General features: G+C 32.2%; 1 protein-coding gene across 2 annotated transcripts; it reads left to right on the top strand.

Moving 5' to 3' along the window:
- Positions 1 to 8,968: 8,968 nt before the first annotated feature.
- Positions 8,969 to 20,096, top strand: LOC124918887 (auxin response factor 8-like). 2 transcript variants are annotated; one of them, XM_047458962.1, is made up of 15 exons: positions 8,969 to 9,343; positions 9,441 to 9,689; positions 9,784 to 9,896; positions 9,989 to 10,087; positions 10,167 to 10,223; positions 10,305 to 10,460; positions 10,811 to 10,895; positions 12,014 to 12,104; positions 12,191 to 12,355; positions 12,445 to 12,567; positions 12,894 to 12,969; positions 14,285 to 14,432; positions 17,261 to 18,282; positions 18,558 to 18,748; positions 19,624 to 20,096. In XM_047458962.1, exons 2-15 carry the CDS (start codon positions 9,647 to 9,649, stop codon positions 19,811 to 19,813), a joined length of 2,559 nt encoding a protein of 852 aa, XP_047314918.1. In that variant the 5' UTR covers positions 8,969 to 9,343; positions 9,441 to 9,646; the 3' UTR covers positions 19,814 to 20,096. The 2 variants fall into 2 exon arrangements, with proteins under 2 accessions (XP_047314918.1, XP_047314916.1); XM_047458960.1 differs by having other exon boundaries at positions 8,969 to 9,689.
- The last annotated feature ends 4,280 nt before the right edge of the window (positions 20,097 to 24,376 follow it).

Genomic DNA, 24,376 nt, shown 5'->3' with positions numbered 1-24,376 from the left:
ACATGATCATCTTTTTATTGCGTCAATTAATACCATAAAATATCTGAATGGTCCACATGGTGGGTGAATAGGCCCACATATATCGCCTTGTATTCTTTCAAAAATATTTAAAGGTTCAACCTTGATTTTAGATGGTGATGGCCTTATTATTAACGTCCCTTGTGAACAAGCAACACAAGAAAATTCATTAGGTAGAAAAATCTTTTGGTTTTTCAGTGAATTGCCACATGAATGATTAATTATTCTTTGCATCATAATAGCTCCAGTATGTCCCAATCTATCATGCCATGTAATAAAATTATTTTGATTGACAAATTTATGGTTTTAACCACATGTACTTCGCCAACACTTATGTGTTTGAGATATAATCTAAAAGAAACTGCGGGTAATTTTTCTAAGAAACATTTTTTACCCGAGATGATACTCGTGATAGATAAATATTCTTTATTACTTTCATTTGAAGTCTTAATGTGATATTCATTTCTGCGGATATCTATAAAACTCAACAAGTTTCTTTGAGACTTGGACGAATATAAAACATTATCAACACAAATATTTATTCCTCTAGGTAATATAATATTTGCTCTTCCGGAGCTTTCAATAATTTTTGAACTACCAAAGAAGTAAAAAATCTCTTGCTTTTCAAAATAGTATGTGTTGATGCATTGTCTACGAGACAACTGCATTTTTCATTCATCAAGTATTCGTTTCCAAGAATCTTCATTTTCTTCATTAAATAAAATAAATATTAATTATAAACGAATACATGAACCGATAATAATAATTCAAACGCAACATCAAACTAAATATAGTCTCGATAAAATATAAGTTTTATTTATTATTATTATAATATATAAATATATATTTAGAAAATTTTATTAAACATTATAAAAGAAACACAAATATCCAATGATCCCATTCTAATTTTCATGCTCGACAAGAAAGTCAGCTACATCAAACTAGGAGAAATCATCAAGACCAAAAGTTATTTTATCATCACCGGAAGCCGAAGTCAAGTTGGTCTCCATTATCATATTTTCATCATTGAAAACAAAGTTGGTCTCGATGGACCCTTTTCCTTTTAGCGATGCTTGATAAAGATCGATAAAATATTTTATGTTAAAGTGTTCATTGCCATTGTGGGCAGGTTTTAAATTCTGGGTAAACGGGTCAGAGTTTTTTGTTATGAAAACGGGTTAGAGTATAAATACATTTTTTAGTATTTTTCTCATAACACAATAAGGTTGAGAGAGAGTGAACAAATCTAGGGTTTCTAGTTTCCTTCCTGTTCTTTGGCTGATCTAAAAAAAGATTGGGGGAGCTTTTGATTGTGGAGTATTTTAATCATTCATAGTGTAATCACTTCTTTCATTTAAGAGCAGAGCATGTAAGTTTATACTATTGACATTTATTTGATTTAGTGAAACTTATCCCTCTTATGGGCATATGTCGATTTTGACCGAAGCACGTATATTGTGTTGTCATTTATTTTGTGTTATTTCAGTTCTTGGTAAATCTGTAGTTCATCATAAACGATTTGGAAACTTATTTGTTACCTGTTTGATTTCTAAGAAGATCTGTAGTTTTTCTCTTGCAAAACCCAACAGTGGTATCAAAACATTATTGTTTGGTTATTTGTTTTAACATTGGAGTAGAGTGCTCTACTGGTTACCTAACAAAATTTAAAGAGGAGATCAAGTGGTTTCTTTGATGAGGTTTTTGTCAGTTGTTAAGGTAGTAATAATGGGGAAATCTAGACATGATATGGTGAGTCTGAATGGTACAAACTACAAGCAATGGAAACTGATGATTATTGATTTATTAGTTTCAGATGATTTGAATGAAGCAATTGAAAATGAGGGTGTTAGACTTGAGAGTACAAAAGAAGATAATTGGAAAAAGATAGATAGAAAGGTGTGTAACTTTATTCGTTCTTAGGTTGGTGTAAATGTTGTGCACTATGTTGAGAACGAGACTACGGCTTATGGTGTGTGGAGCAAACTTGAAGCTCTCTACGTTGGGAGGTCAGTAGGGAATAAAGTAGCACTAGTATAAAGGCTGGTGAATCTGGAGTACATTGATAATAAATCAATTGTTGAGCACTTGAATGAATTTTAAAATATTTTGAATCAGCTGAGTAGTATTAAGATAAACTTTGATGATGAGGTACAAGCACTTTTAGTCATTGGATCTTTGCCTATAAGTTGGGAGACACTTATTATTACTCTCAACAACTTAGCACCAAATGGTAAAGTAAAACATGGAATTTGTCACTAGTTCCTTACTTGATGAGGAGAATCGAAAGGGGGATAAATCCTCTAAGTCTGATATGTTGGTGACTAATAGAGGAAGATCAAAGGATAATAGAAGTGGTTCGAGTAGGGGGAAGTCTAGAAACAAGTCTAAAGATCCAAAGAAGGATGGTGCTTGCCATTACTATGACAAAATGGGTCATTGGAAAAACGAGTGCTGGAAATTTAAAAATGATAAAGAAAAGGGTACAGTGAAGCCTAGAGAAAAGAAAGAACAGAGTACATATACATTTGCTTATGCTTCAGATGGTGAACTCACATATGCTTCTAACTATCAAGACTCTTGTCTTAGCACATCTTCAATTGAAATAGCGTGAATTGTTGACACAGGTGCCTCATTCCATATTAGTCCACACAAAGGTTACTTCTAGTCCTACAAAGCTGGTGATTATGGTGATGTTCGCATGGATAATAGTGGTGTGTCCAAGATAGTTGGTTTTGGTGATGTTAGAATCGAGACAAACATGAGTTGTTTCCTAACATTGAGAGATATAAGACATGTTCCTGATTTGAGAATGATTTTTATTTCAGCAAGTAAGCTCGATGATGGAGACTACCATAATGTTTTCAGTGGTGGAAGCAAGGGTTCATTGGTTGTTGCACAAGGTAAGAAATGTTATTCCTTATACAAGAAAATTTTGAAAATTGTCTATGATGCAACATATTATGTCGTGATGGAGTCATCCTCTAAGTTATGCCACAAAAGATTAGGTCACATTAGAGAAAATGGGCTGAATGTTTTGATCAAGAGGAATGAGTTGCCAAATCTCAAGGATGCTCATCTTGAAAATTATGAGTGTTGCTTGAAGGGTAAGTAGAACATAGTCTCCTTTAGTAAGTCGAAAGTGGAACTGAAAAAGAATGTCCTTGAACTGGTCCATATAGATGTTTGTGGTCCTATGAAGATTAAATCCATAGGTGATGCTTCTTATTTTGTAACCTTCATAGATGATGCATCTAAGAAGGTTTGCACATATGCTATAAAGTCCAAGAATGAGGTTACAACAAGGTTTGAGGTCTTTCACAAGCTGGCTGAAAGAGAGATAGGAAGAAAACTGATGAGGGTGCAGTCAAATAATAGGGGAGAGTACATAGGCTCATTGATGATTATTGCAAAGAGTAAGGTATTCGACATGAACAGACTGTGCCCAAGACTCCGCAACAAAATGGAGTGGTAGAGAGAATGAACAAAACAATGTTAGAACGGATGAGGAGTATGCTCTCCCATGCCAAGTTGGCTAAGCATTTCTAGGCTGAAGCCATGAGCACTATAGTGTATGCGATCCCTCAAAGCCATTGAATAATAAGTGTGCGGAAATCGTCTAGTCAGGTAAAAATGTTGATTATGACTATTTATGTGTTTTTAGTTACAAAGCTTTTGTGCATGTTCCAAAAGATGAGAGGTTTAAGCTAGATGCTAAAACCAGGTAATGCATATTTTTGCGTTATGGTGATGAAAAGTGGGGATACATGTGTTATGACCTAGTTGACAAGAAGGTTTTGAGAAGCCGAGATGTGGTATTCCTTGAAGATCAGACTATTGAGAATTATGAAGATGGTGAAAAGCTTGATGCATACATACGTAATCTTTTTGGTCTTGAGTTGTCTCATGATGTTGAGGAAACAAGGCCACATGTAACTTCAAACTCAGATAGTGATGATAATGTTCCTCAGGATCAAGCTATAGACCATGGAAATGATACAAAACTGATCTTAGTGATAATATTAAGGCTGATTTTGAAGTTCAATAAGAAGATGGAAATCAACAGAATTAACAAATAAATGTACTTAGGAGGTCTACTAGGGAGAAAAGATCAAGTTCTAAGTACCTTGATATAGAGTAAGTCCTTCTAACTAATTGTGGGGAGTTTATATGCTATAAGAAGGCTCTTGAGGATGCTCATAAGGAAGAATGGCTAACTGCCATGGGAAGAGATGAAGTTGTTGCTGAAAATGACACATATGAACTGGTTGAAAGACCAAAGAACAGAAAAGTATTATAAAATAAATGAATGTACAAGATTAAGCAAGAATGTGATGATAACAAGCCAAGATACAAGGCTAGGCTGGTTGTCAAAGGTTTTGGCCAGAGGCATAAAATCGATTATGATGAGATTTTCTCACCGGTAATGAAGATGATTTTCATCCGGGTGGTGTTAGGTCTAGCTGCTTGTATGGATCTTGAGGTTGAACAACTTAATATCAAGACTGCATTTTTCCATGGTGATTTGGATGAAGATGTTTATATGGAACAACCTGAAAGTTACAATAAGAAAGGTGATGCAAGCAAGGTGTGCAAACTTGTCAAAAGTTTGTACGATTTGAAGCAATCACCAAGGCAATGGTATCTTAAGTTTGAGTCATTCATGGTCATCCATGGGTACATGAAAACGTCTACAGATCACTGTGTCTTTGTGCAAAAGTTTGCTTCTAATGATTTTATTATACTTCTCCTATATGTTGATGACATGCTGATTGTAGGGAGAGACCAACTCAAGATTGCCAAGTTGAAAAAAGATTTGGCTAAGTCTTTTGAGATGAAAGACTTTGGTCAAGCAAGACAAATTCTTGGAATGCAGGTCATTCGTGATCGAGTGAAGAAAAGACTATAACTATCTCAAGAGAGATATATTGAAAAGATTCTAAAACGATTCTATATGGACAAGGCAAAGCCAATTACTTGTCCATTGGCTACACATTTGAAAATAAACAAGACAATGTCTCCCAAGGATGAAGAGGAAAGACAAGAAATGTGCACTATTTCATATGCTTCATTAATATGCAGTCTAATGTATGCAATGGTTTGTACAAGACCGGATATAGCTCATGCGGTTGGAGTATTGGAGTAGTTAGTCGTTTCCTTTCAAATCCCGGTAATACACACTAGAAAGCGGTTAAGTGACTAATGAGATATCTTCGAGAGAACTCCAAATACGCTTTGTTTTATGGTATTGGAAAGCCACATGTTGAAGGGTTTTCTAATTCATATATGAGTGGTGATATTGACACAATGAGGTCAACTTTAGGGTATTTGTTTATCTTTGGAGGAGGAGTTGTATCATGGTAGTCTCGTATATAGAAATGTGTTGCTTTGTCTACTATAGAAGCTAAATATATTGCCAATACTGAATGTTGTAAGGAAATGAGATGGATGAAAGAATTATTGAAAGAAATAGGCATTGCACAAGATAGGTTTGTGGTGTTTAGTGACTCACAAAGTGCTATACATGTGAGCAAGAATTCAAGTTTTCATTCACGTTCAAAACACATCCAAAGAAGGTACCATTGGATCCGTGAAGTGCTCGAGAAGAATGAGTTATATTTGGAGAAAGTGCATACAAATGAGAATGAGTTAGATATGATGACAAAGGGCTTGCCAAAAGGCAGACATGAGATATGTTGTGCCAAATCCGGAATGGTTTTGGCAGGAGCGTCACGATGATGAATGTTTATAGCAACATTCTCACATGGCTCGGAAAGGAGAGAATTATTGAGGTGTTCCTTGCCATTGTGGATGGGTTTTAAATTCCGGGTAAACGGGTCAAGGTTTTCTGTTATGAAAATAGGTTAGAGTATAAATACATTTTTTTAATATTCTTCTTATAACACGGTAAGGTTGAGAGAGTGAACATATCTAGGATTTTCTGGTTTCCTTCATGTTCTTTGGATGATCTAGAGAGAAAGATTTAGGGAGCTTTTGATTGTGGAGTATTCCAATCATTCTTAGTGCAATCACTTCTTTCATTTGAGAGCAGGACATGTAAGTTTCTACTATTGACATTTATTTGATTTAGTGAAAATTATCCCTCCCGTGGACGTAGGTTGATTTTGACCGAACCACGTATATTGTGTTGTCAATTATTTTTTGATATTTAGTTCTTGGTAAATTTGTTCGTCATAGACGATTTGGAAACTAATTTGTTACATGTTTGATTTCTAAAAAGATTCGTAGTTTTGCTATTGCAAAACCCAACATTTTGATGTACGACAGGTACGCGACCAATGACCATTCATACCGCAACGATAACATTTTTTTTTCATAGTCTTATTGATTTGATCATTTTTATTATCATGTATTTCTTTATTGTTCTTCTTTTTTATCATATGACCACTACCACGTCCTCGGCCAACTCTACGAGAATGACCTGAAAAATGACTTTGGCCACGACCATGATGTTGCCCTCTATATTTATATGATGTCACATTCACTTTAGGGAATAAAGTCGATCCAGTTGAACGAGCCTCATGATTTTTTTATCAAAAACATCTTATTCAGTTCGGCTAATAATAGACATGATATCAATTCAGAATACTTCTCAAATCCTTTTGCACGATATTGCTGTTGTAGGAGCACATTCGATGCATGGAAAGCGGAGAATGTTTTCTCTAACATATCTCAATAAAAAATAACTTCTCCACATAATTTGAGTTTAGAAGTAATCTGAAATAACGCAGAATTATATTCACTCACCGATTTAAAATCTTGAAAGCGTAAATGAAGCCATTCAAATTGAGCTTTTGGAAAAATGATCGTTTTCAAATGATCGTACATTTCTTTCAGATTGTTCCATAGGACCAATGGATCTTTCACAGTGAGATACTCAATTTTTAAACCTCCGTGAAGATGACGACGAAGGAAAATCATTGCTTTGGCCTTATCTTGGTCGGATGTGGTGTTTCCATTTTTGATAGTATTTCCAAGACCATTGGTGGCAAGATGAATTTTAACATCTAGAGTCCATAAAAGGTAATTCTTTTCGATTATGTCAAGAGCCGTGAACACCAATTTCGTGAGATTCGACCTGAAATTTGAGATAAAATAAATTAGTTTGAAAGGTTTTCGAATATACATTTTGTCAACCTTGACCGATTTGGCTTTCGCAAATGACGTGCAAAATTTGGCTACCACGAACGAGGAGGGAGCCTTGACCTTTGCTTCAGAAACGAGAAACTCGTGCTGATAACGTATTATAAACAAATAATACAAAGAACAAAAGAGTGTTAATGGAGAAAGATTTTTATTACTTATCAAATGAGTCACCTTACAACATACCGTACATGTCCTATTTATAGGATTAAAACAAAGAGTAATAAATATATAATACAAAATGAAAAATCTTTATTAATAATGAAATATAAAAAAACTTGTACATAATGATATTCATTTATTATTATATTTATTCAACTTATTTGAAAATGTTAAAAAAAAAATAATTTATCCCCATTATTTATTTTAGAAATTTTAAATTATTATACCAAATTATAAACCCAAAACCCAATGCTTATTTTTCCATTAGATTTTATTTTGGGTTCGTTTGATTTTGCGTTTATAATCACGCAAAAAATTATAATCAAACACAATTTTGCATTTAAATTCAATTTTCTCTCTACCCCATTCCTCAGAGTTTAAGATTATAATTTTAACGTTTTTCTCTCTCATTATTTTTAATTTTTTTTATTCACTCTCTCATCTATTTCATTCATTTCTAATATTTTATTTATTCTCTCTCATCTATTTAATATCTTTCTAATCATTTTATTCCATCTTTCTCATCTATTCTATCTATTTATAATATATTTATATAAAATTATTATAATAAAAAATATATATTTAAATATATTATTATTTATTAATTATAATATATGTATCTTAATATATAAAATAATTAAGTAAAATATGAAATATAAATACAATGTTATTTTTTTTATTTATAATTATAATTTTAGAAATTAAACTAGGTTTATATATATATATATATATATATATATATATATATATATATATATATATATATATATATATATTACAATTGAAAATACTAATAGGGTGAGAGAATTTGAAAATAAATTGACAATTGAAAAATTGGATCAGAAAAAAAGTGTGTAAATGTGAAAAATATATATAATAATAATTAATTATTTTCTTTATTTATATTATTTATTTTTAAATATATTATTTTTTAATTTAAGTCATTTATTAATATTTAAAATTATATATTAATAATTTTTTTATAAAAATTAATATATTAATATAATTTATTTTGAAATATATACTATTTTAAATTTAAATTATTTATTAATATTTAAAATTAAATTAATAAATATATATAACATTATATATATATATATATAATATTAATTATTAAATAATATTATAAATATAAAAAATAAATAAATTGGACATATAACCAATTGAAACATACTCAAACGTAACCATTAAATAAGCTAATAAACTAAATAAATTAACGTAAATAAACTAACGAGAATAAGCTGAATCAAACCAGTCCTTTGTATCACAAATATGCTTGATGGGTTGCTTCATTTAACGCGGTTTAATTAATGCTATATTTTAGATAAGATTATTATTGAATTAATTAATTTAATTTAATTTAACTGAGTTCGTTAAATTTATGTTAGAATTTAAAAAAAAAAAGAAATGAATAAAAATAATAAAAGCTCCGTACTCTCAGACAGTGACCACTAGAGAATGGTGGCACATGCTTGCTGTCATATCAGTAATTGATCAACGGTCCAGATTGATAGGTACGGATCTCCGGACGGCCCCGATTAAAATTTCCAAAATATTGATGGAATAAGAGAGAGAAACTTTCTCTCTCTACCATTTCTACCATTTTTCTTCCTTTCTCTCTCTACTGTTAGCAGGTCTAGCTTTGGTCGGGGCACTATAAAGGATAAAGACTCTCTCTTTCTTTCTTTCTCTTTCTTTCTTTTTTTATTTTATTTTTAATTTTATTTTTACTTTTTCACTCTCCTACAGCAGAACCACAGACTCTTCATCGAAAGCGACTGGCCACGAAAAGCTCCTTAGTGTCTGTGACACACAAGCTCTTCATTCATGGCGGTCTCGAAAAAAGAGCTTCTTCAATTTGAATCGCTTCATTTCTAGTTTACCCACCTGCTGTAGAACAGGAAGAAGAAGAAGAAGAAGATGAAATCCGATGGAACTAGGAGAAGTATTTGTATTCAATTTTGATTATTTACTGTAATCAATCAATCAATCAATCCTCCAGGTTTTCTCTTTTTTTTCTCCTCCCCCCACACCTAATTTGTTGTAAATGCGACAACTTTTTGACCGAGAGTTTGAAATTCATCTGGGTTTGAGAAAAGAAGAAGAAGGAAATGATGGAGAGTGAAGCTTTCATCGTCATGGAAAGGGAGAGAGTTCAGTTTGCACAAGGGGGAAAAGGGTTTCGTTTTAATTACACAATTTGGCGGTCAAGATAATGACAGCTGCTGAGGGTTTAAGCTAGATATTACAAATCCCTCTTCTATTATCAGAATTTTATTTCCATAAATCGAATCTTATCTAAAGAATGAAACCTTCATCATCAGCACCGGGTCAGCATCCTCAAGAAGGTGACCTGCCACCTTTTTTTTTCTCATTCATTTTTCTGGTTTATATGTTTCCTTTTATTCAACATCCTTTCTTTTAACATTTGATCATGAAAAGGGGAGAAGAAATGCTTAAATTCAGAGCTATGGCATGCCTGTGCTGGCCCTCTTGTATCTTTACCAACCGTTGGTACCAGAGTGGTCTACTTTCCTCAAGGCCATAGTGAACAGGTCTTTAATTTTTTTAACTCAATTTGATCTTCATGGATCTTAAAAAAAAGGAATTAAGTTGTTAACCCTAATTAGGATTTTTCGAAAGTCAGGTAGCAGCCACGACTAACAAGGAAGTTGATGCCCATATACCCAATTATCCAAATTTGCCTCCACAACTAATCTGCCAACTCCACAATGTTACAATGCATGTGGGTTTTCTTTTTAATTACATTTGCTATGCAGTTTTTCAGCAATTAATGACTAACTTCTTACCTATCCTGGTTTTAGGCCGATATTGAGACCGATGAAGTGTATTCACAGATGACATTGCAGCCATTAACAGCTGTATGTTTTAACTACTGATTAAAATTGATAAGATATTCTTCAGCTCTTATATAAGTTCAATTTTGGTGATTTTATATGTAGGAAGAGCAAAAGGATACATATATCCCAGTTGAGCTTGGAATACCGGGCAAGCAGCCGACTAATTACTTTTGCAAGACATTAACTGCTAGCGATACAAGTACTCATGGTGGATTCTCGGTTCCTCGTCGTGCAGCTGAGAAGGTTTTTCCTCCGCTGGTAAGCCCGTTCTTGGGATTGTTGTTGTCCTTCAACCGGAATACAGCTTGTGGCTAAAATTATCTTTTATGTTTCCTCATTTTAATGGAGCTTACTTGATCCTTGTTTGATCTAGGGTCTGTTTGAATAACCAAGTGGTTATTTTCAAATAATCTTGTTGGATGTAAATTATTGAAAATCAGGTTATTTGGGTAAAAAGACATTAAGGGTATAAATATATAATGCAAAATAGTAATATATTTTTTAAATAGAGAATATTTTTGTATTTTGGTTGATGATCGAGCCATGTATAGAAATTAATCTCAAATAACAAACATCAATCAAGTCCTTAATTTTTCTTCGTTTATCAGGATTTCTCTCAGCAACCACCTGCTCAAGAGTTAGTAGCAAGGGATTTGCATGATGTTGAGTGGAAATTTAAGCATATTTTCAGAGGTTAGTATCAATTTTCTTATCATCATTCATGTCCTCTATATTCTGATCGATGTCATCTTTGATTCCAAGAGTAGAATTTTTTTTCTTTCTTTAAAATGAAAATTTCATTAGAGCCACTATAATAGCAAGTCCACATTTACAGTGGTTGAAATCAAGTCAGTGAAATAACCCTCCAAAATAGTTCAAGGAACGAGTCTTGCCTAAGAGACCAAAGGGGTCTCAGGTTCGATTCTCTCTAGGAATTCCCAAATTTAAGTGGGAGGCCATTACGGTGGCGGTTGTGCTAGATTTTTCTCCATGGATAAACCCTGGACGCAAAAAATAAATCTAGAAAAAGGTCACTGTATGAGTAGCCATGAGTTTAGTCAATGAAAAATCTTAAAAGAAAAGTGGGATATCAATCTGTAAAGCTCCCATATGCTAACACTTCTTGTCTTGAACCAAATGTAACGTTCCTTCATCAAATAATAAATATGCACTGGTTCCTTTCAATCCAAATGTATCACATAGATCCATTTGGAAATACTTATTGTTTTTATATGGATATGTTTCTACATACAAAAAAGAAAAAAAAATGATATCTTAATTTATTTTCCAAACGTATCTGGAATACTTAAACAAAAACAATAAGTGTTTCCAAATGGACTCGTCTCTTTCTCTCCTTGATTGACGCTTTGATTGCCACCCAACCCTAGAAAAGTGTAGAATTCTCTAGACGATCATTGGGGAAGAACTTGGGCTATTAAAGTTAAAGACAGGCTTGATTTTTGACTTGGTGTAGACATCAACTTTATTAATACAAACTTTAACATTTCGAAAAATAAAATAAAAGGGTAACTCTAATTTTATTAGACATCAAATACTAAATACTAATCCTACTAGAGCTGAAATAGATAAGCTACAACAATACTTACAAAATTATCCCAACTAGCTAAAATGAATAACAATAATTAAATAAAATAATCTATTACTATTAATTGGCCATGTGTCTTAGCGGGGTTGACCCTTTGAAACAGTATTACGTTTCTCGTAGTCGTAGCTAAATACTTCGTGTAAGTTCAGTTATTACAGTTATCAACTGATCTATAATTAAACCAACAATTTTCATTTGGTCACAGGACAGCCAAAGCGGCACCTTCTCACTACAGGATGGAGTGTATTTGTCAGTGCAAAGAAACTAGTTGCTGGTGATTCTGTTCTTTTTATCTGGTATAGATTAAATGTCTGAACCAAACGTCTTAATCTTCAATTTTCCGGTGTTTACATTATCTGACTTCTTTTCTAATGAATTATAGGAATGAAAAAAACCAGCTTCTATTGGGGATTCGTCGTTCCAACCGACCTCAAACTGTATTGCCGTCTTCCGTTCTGTCTAGTGATAGCATGCACATTGGGTTACTTGCTGCAGCTGCTCATGCTGCAGCTACGAATAGTTGTTTTACGGTTTTTTACAATCCAAGGTGGGAAATTAATATCCGAATCTCATATTTGGTACCCTCTTTTTACTTTTATTTACCTACAGTTTTTATTCGCATCTTTGTTGTTTCAGAGCCAGTCCATCCGAATTTGTTATTGCCCTTTCGAAATATGTCAAGGCAGTGTATCATACCCGTGTTTCTGTGGGAATGCGATTCAGGATGCTTTTCGAAACTGAGGAATCAAGTGTACGAAGGTGTTGCAACTGTTTGTACTTTAAATTTGATGCCAGCATCTTGGATTGCATCCGTCATTTCTAAACTCTTTTTTTATTGCATATCAAATGTTTCCTATTTTGGAGGCCCTCAAAGTTCAGCATCTGATAGGTGATATTGCTTTTGTTTCTACTACTCATGAAAAAAACCAATCTGGTTAAAAATAATCATAATTTATTTGATCGAGTTGACCTGGTTCATTAATAGAATGTTATAAATAATCTTTGGGCAATGCAGCATTCACTTGGTTGCAATGTATAAGTGTAAGTTTGATGTGCATCTTACACATTGAGTTTTCATATGTTAGATACATGGGCACAATAACTGGCATTGGCGATCTAGACGCAGTTCGTTGGGCAAATTCTCATTGGAGATCTGTTAAGGTAAATACGGTTAACTTTAAGCTAGATTTTACTAACTTTCATATTATTGTCTCTAATGTCACTAGATTTATGGCTGCTCATGCAATAATAAATTTGGCCAGTCTTTCTGTGAATCATGTTGATGAAAGTTCATGTGTATTATCTTGGCCGATTTGTTTATGTTTCAAAATATTATAGAAATTTATATTACACGATTTCTAATGTGAATGGACATCTCTACTGCATGCACTTTGTTTATTCTTGTCACTACAGCAAGAAATAATTATATACACAAGTCACATTATAGATTGATCAGTGGAAAAACAGAAAATCATTTTAGCCAACTATCCAATAGTAGTAAGGAGTACTTTCCTCATTCTCCAGTCATCATGTTAAGCCCAATGCCCTAGATGAAATCTTGGCAAGAAGATAAATTGTGGGTAAAATCCAATCTCTTAGGATGAACATGAGGAACTATTCTCACAAAGTTGGCTTCCTTTTTTTAAAGGTAACAGTATTATTTATACACACAAAAGGAGAGCACAAAAATGCTAATCTGATGCCTGGAAAAGGATATCACAAATTGGCTACTTTCATGTCCAAAACATCCAGATGTAAATACTCAATCCGTCAAACCCAAAATGTAACGATCAATTATCTCGTAGATGACATTAAAAACTCCCAACTTGAAACAATCCCTCCATTTAAGAAAGTTGAAAAGGAAGTGAAAACAAACATTTATTTATTTCCTATGTTTGGTTATGCTGGAACTAGAATTGGAATTGAGGGTCCAATTCCAAATCTATTGTTTATTTGATGAGTTAAGATAAGGATTTGGAACTATCATTCTAATGAAACTGAATGTATGATTTTAAGTTTCACTTTAGCCCTTTCTACTTAGGGATTGCAATTCCTAGTTATTTTTCCATTCATTATTTTTTACTTGATATCAATGCTGCATAGGTTGCTGGAGAAGTTCTTTAGTTTTTTTTCTTCCATTTGATACGAGTCTCTTCCGGAATTTAACACTTGCTTAAATGTCATCTCCTCTAATGATGTTCCATACAGGAAACAAAATACTGTCATCTCCTCTAAAGATGTTCCATACAGGAAACAAAATACTGATGAAAAACAAAAGGTTCTTAACTTACAAAGTTCATGGAAACATGCACCAAGTTGAGGAGGATCTTTTATCTTGGAAATAGAATATGTTTATTTATCTCAAAATGTTGAAATATAGTTCTCTTCAGACAACAAATTAATATTAATTCCTTTACGATTTTGTTATTGGTTAATCTTTTCCTTCTTTATTATTCCTTTAACATCTTCAATGTAGGTTGGTTGGGATGAGTCTACTGCTGGTGAGAGACAGCCAAGGGTATCATTATGGGAAATTGAGCCTCTAACTACATTTCCCATGTATCCATCATTATTCCCACTCAGAATGAAGCGCCCATGGTATCCTGGAGCCTCATCATTTCAAGGTACTTATGATACACAATTTTTTTACATTCCCTTGAGGGTTTGATTCCCATTTTTCTGGATGAATTATTTCAGTATTATTTAGAACATACCCATGTTGGTATTATGTACCCAGATTCTCTCTGGAGAATATGGCATAATAGATTTAACTTTATCAAAAGCATTGGAGTAATTTGTTCTATACCAAGCTTAACTACTATTATTTTTGGGTAAAGGCGTAGGCTTTGTTTTAATAAATAAAAAGTTCAGCAACACTTACAAAACAGAAGAACGCAAAAAAGAAGTGACTTCTCAACAGACTGAGTATTAAAGTCCTTAATGTAAAGAGACTACATAAAAGTCCAAAAGAGTTTATGTCGAGACAAAATATATAAGAGAGACAATACAAAGTCATCAATAAGGGCCATGAGTCTTGAGTTAGACTCCATATGCCATTCCTTACAAAGGAGATATTTAGCATGCACTTACTCTAGCTGCTACTTTTTTTTCTTTTTGCAAAAAGGAAAATCCTTGTATTAAAGCTCTTTACTTTGAAGATTGCATCATATCACAATAGCTTTCTAGATTTGATCATCAGTTATTCTGGGTTGTTTTATAACTGTAGCATTTCTTCTCTCCAAATTTCATAGACAAGCATAGACAAAGAGCACTTTAGTATGCTGGAGAAGAGGTTGTTGCCCTCAGTGTTGTCATTTACTAGTCTTTAGTTTTGCTCCAAGTTCTCAAACATCTCTTTAGCATCATGCTTCTTATGTCTCTTACATATGGAAATAGTATGCCATGTTTATATTTATTTCTCCCTTAAAACATTCTTGCCAAAAAAGAAAAAAAAGATTATACACAGAAAAAAGGAAAAGTGCTCGCTGGCCTCTAGAATAGTTGAAAATTTGATAATGAAAAACATAATTGTCATGTTGTAAATGTGATTATTCAAAGTATCATTTCAACTACAAATCCTTATTGATGTGGTTAGGGTATCATAGAAAACAATATATTACTAGACTATTGTAATAATTCTTGATTATGTGTACAATTGAACGTGGCATGATGGATGAGTTATTCAATGAACATGTCATGTTTTCAAGTCAGACTTGGTATACATAGTGTTTTGTATTATTAGTAGTCTCATTCGCGACAACTAATGCAAATTTTTACATTTCAAAAACAAAAAAATCTTGAATCTATCTGTTTCTTGCATTTCTCGTGAAAAGGGAAATGCACCCTACCGGAGAATACAAGTGTCACCTCTATCTTTTTATTTCATGGCAGGCTCTCATCAGTCTGTTAGATCTTACATTGTTGTTGTCTTTAGATCCTTGGATGTTCTTCAGAGCCTCAATTCACTGTCTTCACTTCTCAAGTCTTCTCTGTGTTTCTTGGTGCAATTTCATGATAACCACAAATCCATTCCTGTTTTTACTTGTTTATGTGACTTATCCGAAGTCTAGGCTGGAGCACCTTGTTAATGACTGGATATATGAAATAATTGGAAACTTACAATCATACCCTTATTCAACTTCTTCAAAAAATCTAGATAAAGGTATTATCTAGATAACTAAGTTTCAATTTGTCATTATCTTCCAATTACATTTAAGTTAACTATCATTATAATTATCCTTGTAAGTATATATATATTCAGTAGCCTCATTATTTTAGAATTTTATATCAAATAAACCAAATTTTAATTCCTCATAATTTAATATATAGTCCTTTTATTCTAATGAAAAAAGTTTTCTTAAAAAAAAAAGAGAGTATATACTAAGTAAAAGAGCGTTAGGTTTTGGTTTGTCATATCACTTCCGATACCAATGGCAACTTATGTTGTAACCCAACATTTCTTTTAGATAAAGCTGGAGCCTTATTTTAATAAATGAAAAGGCCCTTGGAAAGTAAACAAAAATGCAGGATACCCAACGTACTGAGTATCTCAAACAGAAAGCAAAAAAACAAGCCAAATAGAATAAGGTAGAAGATAAGAAAGGTAGCCTGACTTTTGCCCAATCAACACAAAGGACTACATGGAGGCATTAAGTTTGTATCTGGAGCTTTCTTTTGTTAACCAGGGCATCTGGGCGAGCTTGTATGCATCCCGATAATCCATAGGAGATGTTAGCACAACAACCCACCACCATGACTAGCTGAGCCTTGTTTTAATAAATGAATAAGCCATTGTCAAGTAAAACAAACAAAAAGTGAAAATAAAGGATATCCAAAAGATTGAGTATTGCAAACAGAAAGAAGCCAAAATAGAATAAGGAAAGCATAAAAAATAAGAAAGGTGTGAAGAAACCAGTCTCAGTTTTGCCTAATCAGCACAAGGGACTAATGAGGCATTGAGTTAGTATCTATCCTCAACTCTTTGCATATGAATTGTTGTTGTAAACCAACATTACCTCTTGCCTCTGTATTTCTATTTGTTTCTTAATCATTTATATCTTGGTTTCTTAGTCTTCACAGGCTTTCTATCTCCCTCCATTTTTGTCCTTAGGTGCTATTGGGACTGATATTTTGGGTTTTGAGACCAATTTCACTCATCATTAAATTGGATTCTCCGTTATGGAACTGACGCATCTTATTTGCTCTGATATTTGTGGTTTGGGTATGTAGCTCAGGACTCTTTGTGAACTGGCTTATTTCTGAACTAGATTAGAGGATAGTATGCAGTTACTTAGTACGTGTTGTAAATGTTTTGGAAATTCTGAGTTATGTGTATGAGATTGCTGCCAAATTTGATTCGTGGAATCTCCACCATTTTATATCATTAAGTTTCATTTATTTTTTCACATATTCTGACTAGGTTCATTACCAAATGCTTGTTTTGTCTTTCTAGATGGAAGAGATGGTTCAATTAATAGCAACATGGCGTGGTTAAGAGGAGAAACTGGAGAACAAGGACTGAACTCTATGAATTTTCAGTCAGTTGGAATGATTCCATGGATGCAGCAGAGAATGGATCAAAATTTTATGAGAAATGATATTAATCAACAGTACCAAGCAATGGTAGCAGCTGGCATGCAGAATATGGCTGGTGGGGATTCAATTAAACAGCAATTTTTACAATTGCAGCAGCCATTTCAATATCTTCAACATCCAGGCAGCCCAAATGCTTTGTTGCATCAGCAGCAGCAGCAGCAGCAGGCAATCCAGCCTTCGATCAATCAGCTGCTGCAAGCACAAACTCAAATGTTGCCTGAAAATCTGTCTAGGAATCATCTTCCACAGCAAGTTAGTAATCACTCTGAAGAACAGCCACAACCACATCAACATCAACATCCTTATCAAGATCTACAGCCCCATCTTCATCAGAGGCAGCAATCTACAGTCTCGTCTTCATTTCCTAAAGTGGGTTTCACAGATTTGACAAGCAAAGTCCCAACTGGAATCAATTCAAGCATGCAAAATCTGCTCGGTCCAAATTGTAATGAAGGCGGTGGGAATGTTCTAAGTTTTTCACGAACTGGTCAGCCAGGAGGAAACAGTGAGCCGTCTGACCAGCAACAATGGGCAGCCAAATTTGCTGAATCTCAAGGCCATAATGCAGTAACTAACTCCATATCATTACCACCCTATCCTTCAAAGGACCCTCCTCCTCCACCTTTGAGACCCGAAAATAATGGCCTTGATTCCCATAATCATGCGCTTTTCGGTTCTAATGTTGATTCCTCAGGCCTCCTCCTCCCTACAACACTACCGGGTATTGGCACCTCCTCTTTTAATGCTGATCTTTCATCAGTGCCATTAGGGGCTACGGGATTTCAGGGTTCTTTGTATGGTTGCATGCAAGAATCTTCCGAGTTGTTCCACAGTCCAGTGCAAGTTGACTCACCTATCCCAACCCGTACATTTGTAAAGGTACGCATCAAGAAAGTATACCCTATATTTTGTTTGCAAACCAAAATATCAAATTAGGCTTACTTTATTTTTTTTAACATTTTAAATATTAAATACAGAAGAGTTATATTTTTAACCACTTTTTCAACAAACTAAGGTCTTTTCTTTTTCTTCAAAAATTTGGTTTATATAAAAAAAAAAAACATCAAATAAGCTCCATCATTCTCTTTAATTTTTGTAATAGAATTTTACATTCAACTAAAAGTAGTTTCTTTTATTTTTTATTATTATTGAAGGTTTACAAATCAGGTTGTGTGGGGAGGTCACTGGACATCACCCGGTTTACCAGCTATAACGAGCTGCGTGAGAAGCTGGGTCAGATGTTTGGAATTGAGGGGTTATTGGAAGACCCTCAGAGATCAGGCTGGCAGCTTGTATTCGTTGACAGGGAGAATGATTTTCTTCTCCTTGGAGACGACCCATGGGAGTAAGTACTCTAATTTTACATTTTGTAGACTTAGACTTCATATGTGAACACATTTTTTTTTTCTTTTTAAACCTCTCATCTAATCAGATCATGTAGGATTACATTTGAAAACTGAGCTTAGTAAGACTAAAATTCAGAAATTTATTTGTGGTTTCTCCTCCGGATTCAGATTCAGAAACAAAAGTATTTCCAAATAGACCTTTAGTTCTTATTTTTGTTGTGGGTACTTGGGTGTTGTTTTTGCTGGATCTTGCAGAGGCAAAGCAGTCCTGAATATGGTGACTATTTGGCAAATTTATCTTTCAGACATTACTTTAGCTTAAACCCATCTGAAGTACAATATCCACTTGCTTATATATGGGTTCCCTTGTTCATTCACCATTTAAGTTGAACAAATCTATAATGCAAACATGAAAAGAAATGTAGAAGAGTTATTTGTTAATTTTGTATAGTTACTTGTGCTTTTATAGTGAAGCAAGAATGGCTCTAAGAATGTAAACAATTACAATTATGAAAATGTAAAATATTGTTGTTGCCTATCTTCTTGAAGACTGCCATGTCACACTTCTCTGTTTGTTCATCTACCAATATGTCATCTTTCTTCATTAAGTGTATGTTGGAGTTTTGGTGACTCAAATGGGTTTGACCGGGTCCAGTGTGGCGAAAGAAAACCTGAATTTCACATGACACTGTTGTGGGGCAGGGATTGGGCCGCTAGGGTTTTGAAATAATGAAATTTTCTGCTAGGGTTTCTTGTCCTTCTCGTTTTCTCCATTGTAACCTAATTTTTGATATATACACCTAAATCTGAAAGTTATTTAGGTGCTTTCAGTCTTGTCATGGATTTATAACAATATATATTTCTACACATGCAGAGCATTTGTGAATAATGTTTCGTACATCAATATACTCTCTCCAGAGGATGTGCAGAAACTTGGTAAGCATGAAGGTAATTCCTTTGGACACAACGATGGGGAAAGATTGAACACCGGTAATAGCGATGCTCGTGACCTTGTGTCTGGTCTCCCATCGGGAGGATCCCTTGGATATTGGGATCACAATTAGGTAAGATTCTATTCCTGTTAAGAAAAAAACATTAAAACATATATAGATATATATAGCTCTCTTAATGTGTGCAACCTTTTACCTACTATTTATTGAGCTTTTAAGCTCACATGCTGCTGTGATGCAACCAACTTCCATGGTTTATGATGGTTATTCTATCAGGACAATGAATTTCATGGTATGGTTAATATGTAAGACCTAAATCTGGACTTTATGAGTAGACTTTGAGCCTCAAGATTTGATAAGATTGTTCCTAGTTGCATGTTTCATGTTTGTTTATATAGTCACATGTAGTCATAGTCATATTCTAGTTTAGATTATTGCTTGCCCTATGAAATTTGCAAAATTGACAATAATAAATAAGTTTACTTGCTTTATGGCGCGATTGCTTTCACCTTAGCATCTAAATGTTCATTTTTCTTATTTACTTTGACTTTTTTTAAAGAAATGTCAACCCTTATATCATAAAAAGAGCGTGAACATGAGGATACGAGAAGAAAAATCATATGCGGCAAAGAAATTAAACAAGTTATAGATTCCTACAAGGTCGAGAAAATCACTATTCTTGATTGGAGTAAAAACACAATGATGGGTCATATTTGACAAGACATGATGAAAACTAAGAGAAATTTATTAGATAATGAAGAATATTCTCAAATAACACAAGTCTTGTAAAATCAAATGGAGGTGGGGTATTTTAACACCATTTCTAGCATCATCATGTTGCATGTTGAGACAAAGGAAGAAGTGATTTTGAATTAGTTTGATTTGATATATCAAATAAAGGGAGGGGGAGGGGGAGGGGTCTAAGTTGTAACTAACAACCTAAAAAAATATAATTGCAATGCAATAAGTCACATTTGTCCTATTATTCCCACTTTTTATGTTAAGGGGGGGTCAACTAAGATTAGAGGTCAATTTTGTTGTCATATTTGGGTTTTCTTGTTTGCTATGATTAACAATTTATAAGACAAGCACAATTTGAGGTGCCCATGTTAGGGCCATGTCTTAAAAATAAAATAATATTAGAATATTATAGTGGAGATCAACTCTTCCTCTTTTAAGCACATGCACCCTTCTCCTCCTTGGATTTGATGTTCACCAGCAAAACTTTTCATTTTTGTGCTGGCCAAACCATTTATCAATCTGTAGGGTATAACCATTTTATTTAATTTAATAGTAACCATGATGTTATCAAGTAAAGTTGTTTTTGATCTACCCACCTTGAGTTTTTTCCTATCTGGTTTAATCTCGAGTTGGCTAACATTGCACCTCACAATTCGTTACCTCTTAAATAGTATGGGTGAGAGCTTACGAAAGTCCTCGTATTATACACTTTTTAATATTTCTTTGATCAAATGTCTCGTATTTTTACAAAAATTGTGTGATTTTTTTTCTTCTAAATTAATGGGTTCTTAAATAATATGTGGGTTTGGCCATGGCCAGGCCTGCCAGCTTGTTGATGTCCCCAAATCCTTGTGACAATGATGGTTTGATAAATAAATTTTGGAAAAAGATAAGAAAAGAAAAGAAATGCTTGGAGTGCTCTCAACTTTCTCATGGTTGCCTTCAATGCTAAAGTTCCCTTTTTCTTACTTTCTTTATCCTCTTTTTGCTCTTGAGGTTTGGTGCCCTATCCTATCCCTTCACCCTCTTGATGTTCTATTCCACCACACAACTATATCAAATTATTATTATTATTATTGCTATTCTTTTGTAAAATAATTGAACATTTCATTAAATTTATTTTGTCATTCTCGATCATTCAATGTTTTATATTAGGATTCTCGAAATAACTTGTATCCAATTGAAATATTCATTAATACAACAAAGTGCTATCGTTTGTGTCATGTCATAAGTTAATACAACTCTATCATAAATTTCTTTCCCTTAAGCGGAAATATTCTAACGACACTAATATAATCTTTTTTTCCTGTTTTTTTTTAAATATATAACATTTTTATTAATACAAAAGTAAAGAAAATAAACAAACATAAAATTGAAAGTATTATTAGTTATGTCATATTTTTATTGACTTTCATGTAACAATATATCAATAATACATTCTCATTTTTAAATGTTAGCAGTGTATTTAAGTTGTGTTAGCTCAGATTCACTGAAAATAATTTTACATTTATTTCTTTCCAGATTTTATAGTAAAAAATTCAATACATGTAAATGAATATTTCTACAAAGTTGAAAAAAGAAATCCCCAATTGTTGATTTTTAGTCATTCAAAATTTTCAAATAATTTAATTGTTGATTTTTTTTTGTACAAAATTATATTTAATTCTTCACAATCTATTATCTATATATTTAATGAAAAATAAAGAGTAAAATACTTATCTCTCTGTCTCCTCTGCCCTAACACGTAAAGTAAATGATATTTTACACACGTCAAGATTTAGCAAAAATATAAGTCACGATCTAAGGGATATATCCCGTGAGCTTAATTAAAAGCCAATAATAATAATAATAATAAATATATTTACCTTATTTTGGAAATTTATTTCTATAAATTTAAAACCATATTATATTTGATTTCAAAAATAAATTATACTTATTTTCATATTTAAAAAAGCCAAATCACATAAATAAAACTGAGTCAAATTAGTGAATAATTAATTAAAAGTATTTTTTCTAGTTTGAATCTTTTTAAAGGTGGCCATCGCCGGCATGACTGGCCGGCAATATTACTTACCTCTCTTTATGTTTTCTTAGTAATTATTAATTATTATTTATTATTTATTATTTATTATAAACAACTTATCATTAGATATAATTTATCTTATTTAAATCAATTATTTGATGATTATGACTTCAAATTATATAAAATCACTCAATTTTAAGTTTTCATTTTATATAATTAATATAGAAAGTTAACCAAACAACTCAATATTCTTCTTTTTTTGTTAAATATATTAAGAGAAATGATTAGGTGGGAGAATTTGGTGAGGGAATGACTTGTCATAATTTTATTCGCTGAAAAAATCAAATAATTTCTCTCTTTTTTCTCTTTCCTCCCACTTTTACATTTTCCAACCAATAAAGTGATGACAAGTCATTCCCTTACCAAATTCCCTCACCAAATTCTCTCTCTCTATCACTTCTCATATATTAAATACTCGATGAAAAACACGTTATAGTGTTATAACAATTGTATTTTAAAATAATAATCAAACTCAAAAGAAAGATGAATTGTGAAAGATGAATTGTTCATTAAACACACGTAAATTCATAAGTCAATTCTTGAAAGAGTAAATTTTGACCCAAATGGTAATTGTGTCTACTCATAATACTAATTGAGGTTATCATTGTCTCGACAATATATATTTTCTTAAAAAAATAATAATAATACTTATTGGTCATAAAATTTAAATATTTATAAAAAATAACATAAATATTTAAAAATTCATATATGTTTGTTTAACCCTTAATTTCTCAATTTTTTGTCATACAATCTAACACTAAACAATAGCTAGTTGTAATTACCTAAAATTTAATGCTGTAAATACATATCTTAGTTGAAGAATATATTATTTTATTAAAATTAGAAGAAAATTATGATAACCATTGAATTTATATAAAGTGGGAATCATGTTTATTTTCTTAAGGAATAAATAATATATATATTTGTTTAAAATCGATGATAAAATATAAGTTCTTTCCACAAACACCCAAAGAACAAATATTAAGGTCATTAAAATGATTGTGCTTTTTAAGCCAATGATTAGTCCTAATTTTCTTTCCTTTAACCTCTTCAAAAACGACTAAAATTTGTTAAGAGCTTGTTTGATGTGAGTTATTTGATATTATTTTTAAGCAAATCTCTAATTAACCATCACTATCACTTTCAAATCAAATTTTTAATTAAAATATCAAATACTCTTGTTTTATTTTTATAGTATTTTTAAAATTTAAATACAAAAATATTTTTATTTAAATTATTAAAATAATATTAATATCTTTTTTTGAATAACCAAATATGGAAAAAGGCTAGGTAACTTCCTTTAAATGCATAATGTTATTAGTTTGGAGTAGTGAAATTATAATTGGAATTCAAATTAAATTACAATTCTACCCAAATTGACATTGATTTACAATCAGAATTAAAAATAGAATTAATTTTAATTTCATAAAAAATGGCATTTATCATTCAATTCCTATTTTAAAAAATTATAAAATTTCTAATTAAAAAATAATTTGAATATATTATCTATATTATTAAAATATTTATTATCTATTACCTATTAGATAATTTAAGTGTTAAGAGTTTTTTAATAGAATATTCTCGTTAAGACAAAATATCAAAAGAAAAAATATTAATTTTAACTTACTTAAAAAAAATTATCGGTTGAACATGATAACCGCGTTATAATGATAAGATTATTTAAAATATATTATAATTACAAAAAGAGTAGAATTGAGAATGGTAAAATCACAGGAAATTGAATTTGAATTCTAATTTTAATTCTTAATCTCAAATAAAAAATATAACAATTCGAATTAAACCTCAATTCCAATTACATGGTTACCAAACACATTCTAAACTAAGATCTATTA

Source organism: Impatiens glandulifera, chromosome 1 (assembly GCF_907164915.1).
Source record: "Impatiens glandulifera chromosome 1, dImpGla2.1, whole genome shotgun sequence".
Lineage (NCBI taxonomy): Eukaryota > Viridiplantae > Streptophyta > Magnoliopsida > Ericales > Balsaminaceae > Impatiens > Impatiens glandulifera.
The sequence above is the reverse complement of the archived record's forward strand: the minus strand, read 5'-3'. Positions and strand labels throughout refer to the sequence as shown.

Excerpts from the sequence above, each read along its gene's own strand:
- LOC124918887 (XM_047458962.1), top strand. The coding sequence starts at position 9,647 with ATGAAACCTTCATCATCAGCACCGGGTCAGCATCCTCAAGAAG. Across the intron at positions 14,433-17,260 it reads TGGAGCCTCATCATTTCAAG|ATGGAAGAGATGGTTCAATT; the intron begins GTACTTATGATA and ends TTGTCTTTCTAG. Across the intron at positions 18,283-18,557 it reads CAACCCGTACATTTGTAAAG|GTTTACAAATCAGGTTGTGT; the intron begins GTACGCATCAAG and ends TTATTATTGAAG.